This window comes from Chanodichthys erythropterus, chromosome 14 (genome assembly GCF_024489055.1).
Source record: "Chanodichthys erythropterus isolate Z2021 chromosome 14, ASM2448905v1, whole genome shotgun sequence".
Classification (NCBI taxonomy): Eukaryota; Metazoa; Chordata; class Actinopteri; order Cypriniformes; family Xenocyprididae; genus Chanodichthys; species Chanodichthys erythropterus.
Window position 1 is genome coordinate 22,910,369 of NC_090234.1, and position 13,079 is coordinate 22,923,447.

Sequence of the window (13,079 nt, forward strand, 5' to 3'; positions counted from 1 at the left end):
TAGCGTCACTGACAGTGTCTCCCTTCCGTTGTTTTGTGTGTCTCAGTTGGTAGAGCCTCTGACGCCCAGCGGTGCGGCCCCAAACCAGGCCCAACTGCGCATTCTGAAAGAGACGGAGCTGAAGCGGGTGAAGATTCTGGGAGCTGGGGCCTTCGGCACCGTCTACAAGGTAATAACATCAGAGTGTAGATAGAGGGAACTGAAGAAAGATCAGTAACACTTTAGTATGGGGAACAATTCTCACTTTTAACTAGTTGCTTGTTAGCTTGCATATTGGTTGTTTATTAGTACATATAAAGCACATATAAATGCCTTATTCTGCATGACCATATTCTACATCACTATATCCTACCCCATACCTAAACTTAAATGCTACAATAACTACCCTACTAACTATTTATAAGCAATAAATTAAGTGTTTATTGAGGCGAAAGTCGTAGTTAATAGTGAATATGTGTTCCCCATACCAAAGTGTTACCGAAAAATCTGTATAGCTCATATATTTTGATAAGGAATACATTATGGTTACTATTGCACATACATTTGCTGGGGGTTTATCAAAACCCTTAACACTAAATATTGTTTTTTTTTTATTTTTTTACTTGTCCCATACAGTGCTATGGACATGAAAGATACACTAGCATTTACAAGTTTAGAGTCAGTATGCTGTTTTTTATTATTATTCTATTCAGCGAGGATGTATTAAATTAATCAAAAAAGACTAAACTTTCTATTTATTAAAAAAAAAAAAAAAACTTTAAAAAAAGTTCCTAAAAAATATTAAGCAGCACAATTGTTTTCTGAAGACTAATGGCTGCTGAAAATTAAAACAAATTTAATTGTAATTATATTTCACAATATTATTGTTTTTACTGCATTGGTCAAATAAATGCAGCCTTAAGAGCATAATAGACCCCTTTCAAAAACATTAAAACATTTGGTAACACTTTATTTTACAGTGCCGTAGTTACACGTTATACATGTACTTACTATATTAATAACAGTAAATTATGCATAATTACAAGTAACTAACCCTAAACCAATCCTTAACCCTTACTGTAAATCTATAGTAAGTACATGTAGTTAATTAATAGTACTCAGTACTTATTTGAGTAATTACAATGTAACTACAGCACAGTAAAATAGAGTGTAACCAAACATTTTACCAACCCCAAATTTTAGATCTATAGTACACTTCATATCAAAGTGATCAAAAAACATGAAAATATCTAATAGACGTACTTTGAAACAGATATTTGTGGATAGACTCTTTTTAACCACCTAACAACCAGCTAACCACCAAGAACACCTTAGCAGTGTGTTAAGAACAGGCCAGAACACTTTATCAACAACATAGCATCTATGCATACAAGTTTCACATTCACATTTTCTTCAGTAAAAAAGTCCATTTTCACCCAATTCCATCTAAGAAATATCTCTTTTGTGATTTCAGGGCATCTGGGTTCCTGAGGGTGAGACTGTGAAGATTCCCGTTGCCATAAAGATCTTGAACGAGGCGACAGGCCCCAAAGCCAATGTAGAGTTCATGGATGTGAGTGTCACTATGCTGCAAGGCTTGCAGCTGTAGTTTGTGTAATTCCACCAAGCGAATATAGAGCTCTTTAGTACTTCAAAAGGAAAAATGCATGTAAACCTTGAAACATCCTCTTAGATGATGCAAGGACTATGAAACACTTACCAAAGGCCCTTTCACACACATGTTGAGTGCAATCTAAAATAGGTTACTTTTGCTTATTTGCGTGTAGATGACAGATCTTTTTCATGTTAGTTCCTCATGTGTTTGTCTAAGAGATGTGTGCATAGGTGCATGTATTATAGCGGCCTTTCCATGACTCCCCCATGTATGGTATTTCCCACAATTCATCAGTGTTAATGGGCATTTCACTTTCAGAATATTCTTAGGGGTTTGTAGATGAACAGATCCACTCATACTGCGCTTAAACCACAGAAGTACGTGAAGGCTGATCCGACGTGTAGACACTGGCCTCCGCTGTAGATTGGGCGAGCAGTGTGCGTGCATGCAATCATCTCAGCAGCTGGAGAATAGCAGGAGTGTGAATGCTCATTATATAACTGTCAAGTGTGTAATTTTATGTAGTGCTCAGATAATGGGTTTGTGTGTGTGTTTGTGGATGTAGGATGTGTGTTACACACTATTTTAGTTTTTAAAATGTTCAAACAAACGTAAGAGGATCCCTCCAAGGCTTGAAATCATATTAATGGCTGAGGTATCTTTTATTGCAGTAATATAACCTTATGGCCCAAGGTTTGGATATTATTTCTGAATTATCCCCTCAGCTGTTTGTGGAAATTATATGTATTTTTTTACGTCCTTAGTCCCTGATGCTTTTATACTCTGTGCCATCTTTTGTTTGGACCACAGGTTAAATATGTTGGATATAAACTGAAATTTGGATCATAAATGTGCTCTCGTTTAGTACGATTCTTCACACACATTTCTTATTTTTGACTAGAATTTTTACTAAGTCACGCTGTACTGAAACACAGTAACTGAAATAGACATAAGAATCTTTCATGCAAGCATAAAGACAGGATATTGTAGATGGTCATCTTCACCATGCGAGTGTGCTGTGTTAGTGATTTATGGGTAATAAGGCTGCCTTGTAAATCCTCCAGCTTATGCCAGTGTCGTGAAACAAAGTGAATAAATCCAACACTCATTTTGCAGACTACGCTCTGTTACAGACTATAACTATGGGGCTGTTTCACAGATGAATCTCAGTGGGACATCATGGGTGTGTTTCAACATGCATGAGAAGTGCTTTAGAACAAATCTTTAATAAACTGTCTGTACTAAATTTGTTTGTAACTGTAAGATGTGTGCACTTCTGTTTTTGTAATTGAAACATGCTTTCATTTGTCAAATATAAGACACTGTTATTTAGTCTCGCATATTTGTAGTCCAATAAGTCATGCAGTGTTTTATCTTGTATCAGAATGTGCCATCTTTTAATAGATAATTTATTTTTGGTATGAGCTGTGCAACAATGAAACAATATAGCGTGTCACAATATATCCCTATACAAAAATGCAACAATATGTATAGTGGATAATGACGATATGTATTGTGTATAGTTCACCCAAAATGAAAATTACAGTTTGATAAAAAATTCAGGTTTTCAGAGTACAAAGAGGGTCAGTACGACATTAATCTACTATATACAATGTTGAATATAATGTATAATACTGTATATATCGTGATATGTATCGACATGAGGGTATTGTTACCACACATATATGTGTGTGTGTGTGTGTGTATATATATATATATATATATACATATAATATATATATATATATAATATACACACACACACTACCGGTCAAAAGTTTGGGAACATTACTATTTTTAATGTTTTTGAAGAATGTCTCTTATTCTCTTATGCTCATTAAGGCTGCATTTATTTCATAATAAATACAGAAAAAAAACAATAAAATTGTGAAATATTATTACAATTTAAAATTATGGTTTTCTATTATAATATACTTTAAAATATAATTTATTTCTGTGATGCAAAGCTGAATAGTCAGCATTATTACTCCAGTCTTCAGTGTCACATGATCCTTCAGAAATCATTTTAATATGCTGATTTGATACTCAGTTATTATCAATGTTGGAAACAGTTGTGCTGCTTAATATTATTTTATAACTATGTGATACTTGTGATTTCAGGATTCATTGATATATAAAAAGTTAAAAAAATATCAGCATTTATTTAAAATAGAAATCTTTTGTAACAATATACACAACCGTTCAAAAGTTTGGGGTCAGTATTTATTTTTATTTTTTTTTTTTTAAGAAATTAATACTTTTATTCAGCACAGATGTGTTAAATTGATAAAAAGTGATAGTAAAGATTTATATTGTTAGAAAAGATTTATATTTTAAATAAATGCTAATATTTTTTTAACTTTTTATTCATCAATGAATCCTGAAAAAGTATCATAGGTTCCAAAAAATATTAAGCAGCACAACTGTTTTCAACATTGATAATAACTGAGTATCAAATCAGCATATAACAATGATTTCTGAAGGATCATGTGACACTAAAGACTGGAGTAATGATGCTGAAAATTCAGCTTTGCATCACAGAAATAAATTATATTTTAAAGTATATTAAAATAGAAAACCATCATTTTAAATTGTAATAATATTTTACAATATTATTGTTTTTTCTGTATTTATTATGAAATAAATGCAGCCTTAATGATGCAGCCTAATTCACAAACTTTTGACCGGTAGTATATATATATATATATATATATATATATATATATATATATATATATATATATATATATATATATATATATATATATATATATATATATATATATATATATATATATATATATACACACCTTACATTTAAACCACTCATACTGATTGATCAGTTATGGATTCTTGTGCCCTGAGTTGCTGTTTTTTTTCCCTTCAGGAAGCTCTGATAATGGCCAGCATGGAGCATTCTCACTTGGTGCGGTTATTGGGTGTGTGTCTGAGCCCCACCATACAGCTGGTCACTCAGCTCATGCCCCATGGCTGTCTGTTGGACTACGTACATGAACACAAAGACAACATCGGCTCCCAGTTGCTGCTTAACTGGTGTGTTCAGATCGCCAAGGTAAGACACCCCATATCCTGATTGAACCAGAGATTTAAGGATCTAGTTAAAGGTGCAGTATGTAATAATTTTGTCCGCTAGAGGTTGCTATATAAAAAACAAAGGCGTAGCTTGATGACGCCAAGTTTAAGAAGTTTAATCTTGGGACATGTGGTCTCCACCTCAACAGACGGTGCAAAAGAATAGGGATAGGACTCAGGAACAAATCATGTTCATGGATGTGATTATTAACGTTACTGTAGTATGAAGCAGAGCAGGACAAGAGTGTTGTGGGAGCTGAATGAGGCCGCTGGAGCGATTGCGCAGCACACGCCTTGAACTTTTATTATTCCGCAGTCGCCGGCGCCGTTTCCGTTTTTCCGGTCATGAGTATGAGGTAATGCAGCTGTTTTTCTTGTTAGATACATTTGAGTGTGTTGAAAATGATGTTATAACGTTACTCTGTGCGTTCGTTCGGCGGCTGCTGTGAGACACTGTTGCACACTGCAGTAAGATAGATCGATTTTAGAATATATCAAATGCTGGATGGCTTGTGTTGATAAATGGCATGCAATTCATTTCAAAACATTGTATGATGGAGAAAAAAGACTAAACGTGTTGAGCTATATAACAACAATTAGTTTTCTGTCTATAAATATATCAAAACAGTTGTTCCATTGTCTTTTAAAATGTGTAATATATTTAAGCGTCTTTGATGTTTCCATGGTTTCTACCAAATAAAACTGGAAACCGAGGGTAATACGGGCATGACGCAATTGACAGGCGACTCCTCACACGTCCCGGAGCCTTGGATAAAACTGCAATTTTCTCACAATTTACAAATAGTTGCAAACATTTGGGATGTTGTAAGTACTCAAGTGAACAAAATATATAACACTGTGGTTTATAGTGGTTTTTGGATATTTTACTTAAAAAATCTTACATATTGCACCTTTAAATGCAACATTAGTTGAGACCAATGTATCTTGAATTTCTGTGGCCATCAGAAGTACTAATCATTTCTTTAGATATTAAATTGTTAAAGTAGAAAGAAAAAACTTACTGTATGTGTATTTTTGTTTTTTGGTCTGCTGCCTAAACTTGCATTAAAACACTGTTCAGATCTTCACTCAATCTCTCTTCCTCCCAGTCATGCAGCGAGAATCATTTTGCCTTATTTCTTTGATATTGGACCCCCAACCCGGTCTGCTGTCTGTACCACTCTGTTTATCTTCCTCCCACACCAATGGTGGTCATATTTCCTCCTCTGTGTGTCTTCCAGACTAGGAGTGCATGTGAATGATCTCAGAGCAGCAGAACCTCAAAGGCTGCTGGGATAGATAAGCAGCGTACAACACACTCTGTCTGATCTGAGCTCCACGTTGTATCTTTGAGCTTTGCTTTTTGTCACTCAAAACAAAACCTCTGACACCTCTGAGATGCAGAACTGTATATCAGTTCTGTGTGTGGGAGTGGAGGGGGGGTTAAAACAATGATTTAAGTAACAGAGCTATTTCAGAAATTGTTTACAAAATATTCTTAAAAAGAAAAGAAAAAAGGGCTCTTGAATATGAGTGCACCAGGTTATACAGGAGTTACATTACAGCAGGTGGTAGTTGACATGACAATTTAAGCAGGGACTGAATGGTATTTGATGATTTAAAAAAAAAAAAAAAAAAAAAAAAAACGGAGAGAGAAAGGGTAAATACATACCTTAAAAGTTTGGGGTACTTTTTTAAAGTATTTTTGAAAACAGTCTGTTATGTTTGCCAAGGCGCATCTATTTAATAATAATAAAAAACATACAATAAAAACTGTAATATTGTGAAATATTATAGTTTAAAATAACTGTAATTTGATTTATTTGAAATACTGATCTTTTGCAAAAATATACATCTTTTACAGTCACTTTGATCAATTTAATACATGCTTGCTAAATAAAAGTATAAAAAATATAATCTTACTGACCTCAAACTATTAAACAGTAGTGTAAGCCCTACACTTTTATATGTGTTGTGACTGGTCATCCATCCATCCATCATTATTTCATTCTGTCGTTTCATCCATCATTCTTTCGTTCGGTCTATCTATCTATCTATCTATCTATCTATCTATCTATCTATCTATCTATCTATCTATCTATCTATCTATCTATCTATCTATCTATCTATCTATCTATCTATCTATCTATCTATCTATCTATCGTTATTTTGTTGTCTATCATTTCATCCATTCATCCATTATTCTTTCATTCTATGTCATCTATCTATCTATCTATCTATCTATCTATCTATCTATCTATCTATCTATCTATCGTTATTTTGTTGTCCATCTATCCATCCATCATTCTTTTGTTTTATCCATCCATCCATCCATCCATCCATCCATCATTCTTTTGTTCTATCTATCCATCCATCCATTGTTCTTTCATTCAGCCCATCCATCCATCCATTCATCATTCTTTCATTCTGTCCATCCATACATCCATCTATCCATCCACAATTCAAGTGATATTAAAATTGACTAATTTACATTTTACACTCAGTATTGCCAGTTAAATTCTTTATTTTGGCTCTGTCAATGGAAATAGTTTCAAAATAAGCCAAGGTGCAAATATATCATGGCTTCTTGGGGCTTATTGCTTTATTAATCATGACAGCACACACATAATGATATAATAAAAAATAGTAAGAGTAGTATGCTAGTATGCAGTTCCAAATACAGCAAATGTTTCAGTTAAATGAATGATCAATGACTCACTCATAAACCATTCCTGAATGAATTTTTTTCTTTTTTTAACAATCGTTTGTGAATGATTCATGGCTCACTCAAACAGACATGCAGAAAGGGTCACTGAAGAACAAATAATAATAAATATAATAATAAAAGAAATTATGTATAATACATACTTTCTCTTATGCATACAAATAAACATTTTAACCAAAAGATGTTCATGTCCATGTCAACCACTGCTGGTGTGAGTTTAGCTTTGTATTGTACAGATGAACAGACAAAAGCTAGTGTTGCATATATTTTTATGTGTGATTCAACTGTTTAGATGAATCTCATGCATTTAAATCGCAGTTTTAGAGGGCTAGTTTTTATTCAGGCATTTTGTTGCTGTACTCACATGACCACTTCGAAGGATTTCCAAATTAGCTGTACAGAATAAAGATTTTAGGCACAGTACTTTTGAGAAATGTTAACCTGAAGTGATACAACCGGAGGTTATTATTTATGTATTAGACTCACCTTATGAAAGTCTTTCTAAGAGCATGCAGTCTGAAAAGTGGGAGTAAAATCAGACAGTGACTGCCCTGTTCTTTTCAAGATAATGGGCAAAACAAGCCGAGGCTTTAGAAATGTCACCTCGCATACTTGTTGTGTTAAATTACTTACTTCAGAATAATACCTTAAACCAACCTTTCAACGATGCATTATACAAAAATATAGAGGGATATTTTAGTGAGCCAATTTCTTGGACATATATAGTATATTAAGCCCTATTGCAAACAACTGCAGTGATTGTTTATGTGGTTAATCTTTATCAGTGAAACAAGGCTTTAGTGTCTCAAAAACTGTTTGTTCTACATACTTTTTATTTTAATCCATTGCACAAAGTTGGCCTATAGACTATACACCAACTCATTTTGAGAAGAAAAATATATTTTTTACTTATGTTTCGTTGTGGTCCATGCATTTTTGATGAAGTAAAACCGTGATATATACATTATTTACAAGTACCTTATTATAGACATAGAGCATGTTGTTTTTGCAATGCCCTCTTCATGCAGCTCCTCTGACATATAAACCCATTCTCAAACACGTGTGCGTGTGCATCTCTGTGCGTGTGTGTGTGTGTGTCGTGTGTGTGTGTTAGGCCACCTGGCTATGAGGAGCTTCTTCTAATGAGGCCAGAGGAAAAGAAAAACCGTCAAATAAACAGAGAAAGGACACAGTGAAAGTACTTTCTTTCACAATCAGGTTTTGAGCACTGTACTTGAGAGATCGTTGTATAGTTCTATATGATAACAAGAACAGACTCGCTTGTTTTTGGAGACAATGAATTGCCCAATGTCCTCTTGACAATTCTTCAAGTATTTAAAGTGTGTCCTTCTCCTTGCAGTGCACAAAACAGTTAGTGCCATCTTGTCTCTACTTATAATGCAAGCCATGCTGACAGTCCTTGAACAGTGCACAAGTCCACTTTTTTTTCTTGCCCTGCAAACATTTTCAAAAACAGTACAGCAATGCCATTGATGCCTTCAAGACAATGGGCCCTATTTTAACAATCTAAACACATGGTCTGAAGCGCATGGTGCAGGTGCACTTAGGGCGTGTCCGATTCCTTTTTTGCTAGTTTAACGATGAAAAAAATGGTCGGCACACCAGACGCATGGTCTAAAAGGGTTGTCCCAATTCTCTTAATGAGTCGTGGGTGTGTTTTGGGCATAATGTGCAATAAACCAATCAGAGTTTCATCTCCTATTCCCTTTTAAAAGCCAGTTGCGCTTGCACCATGGCGGATTCGCTATTTACACGGCGGAATTGCAAGCGGAAAGACTCTGTTCTCCAGAGAGGAATCCTTTTATTTTTAATATTTAAAAATGTTTGTGTGCTGCTGCATGTCCCTGTGTGTAACAAGCAGAGTGTATGCGCATTGTGCACCCGCCTATAGGCACATATTACTAACGCAACCTTTAAATAACAAAAAAAAAAATAGTGCGCCATTGACTTTAGACCAGGTTTTTGTTGGTCAATGCAGTCGTTTTCAGTTGCCTCAAAATAGCAACGCATCAACAATGCCCCTGAATACACCTCGTTTTCAGATCAGCACATCCATGGGCATTGAGCTGAAACTAGCAAAAAACACTTGCGTCGCGCCTGCTGTCGCAATGCGCCTGATGTATGATAGGGCCCTATAAGTTTTTAGTCATGTTTGCAAATTTGAAAAAACTTCAGCTGATAACATTATTTTGGTTGCAAGATTAATTTTTAAATGATACATCACAGAAAACGTCTCGGGTTACGTATGTAACCCTGGTTCCCTGAATAGGGAACGAGACGCTGTGTCAAAGCGCGGTGGGAATGCCTCTGCATGATTGCGTCGTGAAGCACATGTGTAAACTGTCCAATAGCATGACGGAACGTCATAGGCGGGTGACATCACTGACTAGGAAACTATAAAGCATACCCGAAAACAGAGAATGCCAACTTCTGATTGGCTGAAGCAAGGCACTCTCAGGCATGCTGGGAGTATGGCAGGGAGACGCAGCGTCTCGTTCTCTATTCAGGGAACCAGGGTTACATACGTAACCCGAGACATACCCTTTCATGGGAACTCCCGCTGTGTCAAAGTGCGGTGGGAACACTATACCCACTACGCCATATCAGGCTCAAATGCCTGAGTGTATCAAGACGAGAGAACAGAGGACCCTGGAGTGGAGTCGAGATCTAGGTTATAGAACCTAATGAACGTATGATGAGAAGACCACCCTGCTGCATTGCAAATATCATGCAGGGAGACTCCTGAGATCAGTGCTTTGGAAGCAGCCATACTCCTAGTAGAATGAGCCCGGACAGCCAAGACAGCTGCCCGGCAGACTCATAGGCGAGTGAGATAGCCTCAACCACCCACTTGCTCATCCTCTGCTTAGATGCAGGGTAACCTTTTCTAGGTGACCCATAACAAACAAACAGTTGGTCTGATTTATGCCATAGGGCAGCTCTGTGGACATATGCATCTAAAGCCCTAACTGGGCAGAGCAGATTAAGTTGTTTCTGATCAGGGTTAGTAAAATGTGGAGGACAAAAGGCCTGCAGCATAATAGGCCCTGCAATATTAGTAGGGACCTTAGGCACATAACCGGGTCTCGGGTGAAGAAAAGCTTTGACCATGCCTGGAGCAAATTCCAGACATGACAGAGCAACTAAAAAGAGCCTGTAAGTCTCCAATTCTTTTGAGAGATGAAATGGCTAGCAGAAAGATAGACTTTAGAGTAAGAAACGTTTTGTGAACCTCTTCCAATGGTTCAAAAGGATGAAGGGTAAGACCCTCTAGCACAATTGCCAGGTCCCAAGCCAGTGTTCTTGTGCGCTGAGCAGGCCTCAGCCTCAAAGTTCCACAGAGAAAATCGAGTAACCAAGGGATTTCTCCCCACTGTAGTACCCTCAAAGGGTAGATGATAAGCAGAGATAGCTGCTACATAAACTTTCAAAGTAGATGAGGATAATCCAGTGGAGAAACGTTCTTGCAAGAACTCGAGAACAGAACCCACAGCAAAACTAGCTGGATCCAAATTATTTTCTTCACACCAAGAAGAAAAAATTATCCACTTAATGGTATACAGTCTTCTTGTGGAAGGAACTCTGGACTGGAGGATCGTCTCAACCACCTCAGTAGAGAGACCTGAATCTATGAGGTGAGCTCCCTCAGGGGCAACGCCCACAGGTTCCATAACTCCAGGTGAGGGTGAAATATCGTGCCTGCTGCCTGTGACAGGAGGTCTCGTCTGACAGGGATCTCCATAGGGGGACCGTCTAGTAGGGACACTAGGTCCGAAAACCAAAATCTGGTTGGCCAGAATGGGGCTATGAGCAGCAGCCGAACCCCAACTCGGTGAACTCAGAGAGAGCAGCTTCCCCTGAGCCCACAGGAGGATCTGATGGCTCCAGCTTGCATAAAGGACGTGACCTCAGACCCCCCTGATGATTTATATAAGAGACCACTAACATGTTCTCCGTACAGACCAACAAGTGTTGGCCCCTCAGGTCTGGGAGGAAGTGTTTGAGAGCCCGAAACACCGCCATCATTTCCAGACGATTTATGTGCCAGGAAAGTAGATGGTCCTCCCACAGGGTTACATACGTAACCCGAGACATACCCTTTCATGGGAACTCCCGCTGTGTCAAAGTGCGGTGGGAACACTATACCCACTACGCCATATCAGGCTCAAATGCCTGTGTGTATCAAGAGCTGAGTGACCCCTCATGATCGCTGCCCAACCCGTGAGGGAAGCATCCGTCATTAGCATTACGCAATGACAAGGAACTCCCATCACGCGGACAGGAACCAAGGCTTTTTCCACAGGCAAGGCATTGCCGCATGACCTTGATCATGCGAAAAGGATTTCCCCTCGGGGAGAACCCCTTGGTCCTGAGCCACCATTGAGATATGTTGGGCAGACGTTTACATTCTGCCAGAAAATCTACTAAGGGAACCAGTATCTCAAGACTGGTTTCTGTTGTTGTTTGTGCCAAAAAAAGTATCTTAAATCTGTGTTCACAAGACTTCTGGGTATTGGAGGTTCTAGACTAGAGTTTTTGCTTCAAAATTATGTAAAAATTATCCTGCCTACTTGTTCATATAAAACAATATATTGATTTAGTTTTTGTAAGACACTTTTTGTCAAGAAACACAGTATGCGTGGAGGCGTGAATCATCATGAATAATGGGTGATTCACACCTAAGAAGACAAAATAATTGCATAAAATACCTCTAATGACCTGCATATTAATGAGGCCTTTCAGTCAGGTAGGCTGTGAAAAAACCCTCTGTGATCATGTCTCAAGCTCATCATGGTGTATATACAGAGAAAACAGCAATACTATGAAATATTATTACAATTTAAAATAATGGTATTCTATTATATACTTTAAAATATAATGTATTTCTGTGATGCAAAGTGTCTGAAGAATGATGTTACCTCTGTGGCATTTCATATAGGCTTTTAGCTTAAAAGCATGCACATTTGGAGAAATATTAATGGATTCTCATATGTTTGTCAATTTTCTATACAGAGTAATACGGAGTAATATTTATTTAATATTCATTGTCATCACTATGAGCGCTGGTGTTTTCAATTCATACTTGCAGCCGGAGGGCGCTCTGTGCATGTGCGTCTGACATGTGTCTATTTTCATACAGATTACATAAACACAAATTTTTTTCTATTTGACTTACACGATTTAAAACCTGACATTTCAACATTTCTTTAGACATAAGTCTAATTTTTTGGTGATTAGTATTCTCTAAGTTACAGTTCATTTTCTGAGAACTATCAGATTGGATCATGTTAGTTTTCTTTATTTTGCAAAAAGCACAAGTTTTTTTATGCTGAGTGTACACAAATAAAATAAGATATTCTATAGTTTCAATTGATATATTACTTGTCTCTATGACAAAAAAATTTATTTTAAGATAATTGAAAGTCTGTATTTTAAGTCTGTTTTGCTGCAATGTGAACAAATCCTGCAAAACATGCTGGCGCGTTTCCCGACTCCAGAGAGTTAAGTCCTAAAATATTACTGTAGTTATAAGTAACGGGACTAAACACACGATAAGAAGCAGGTTTATTCCATGACCTCGACACCTCAGTATGGAGGTCAGGAAAAAATGGCAATCCCCGACATGGAGGTTGAGATCTAGATCGT

General features: G+C 36.9%; 1 protein-coding gene across 3 annotated transcripts in view; it reads left to right on the forward strand.

The window, feature by feature from the left end:
* Nucleotides 1–13,079, forward strand: part of LOC137035332 (receptor tyrosine-protein kinase erbB-4-like) — a 395,576-nt gene that overhangs the window by 337,228 nt on the left and 45,269 nt on the right. For all 3 annotated transcript variants that reach the window (XR_010897054.1, XM_067408484.1, XM_067408485.1), the window contains 3 exons: nucleotides 47–169; nucleotides 1,454–1,552; nucleotides 4,482–4,667. Coding sequence is in view for 2 of the 3 variants with exons in the window: in XM_067408484.1 (XP_067264585.1) it covers nucleotides 47–169; nucleotides 1,454–1,552; nucleotides 4,482–4,667 (408 nt within the window). In the remaining variant the exon portion in view is untranslated. The remainder of the gene's footprint in view (nucleotides 1–46; nucleotides 170–1,453; nucleotides 1,553–4,481; nucleotides 4,668–13,079) is intronic.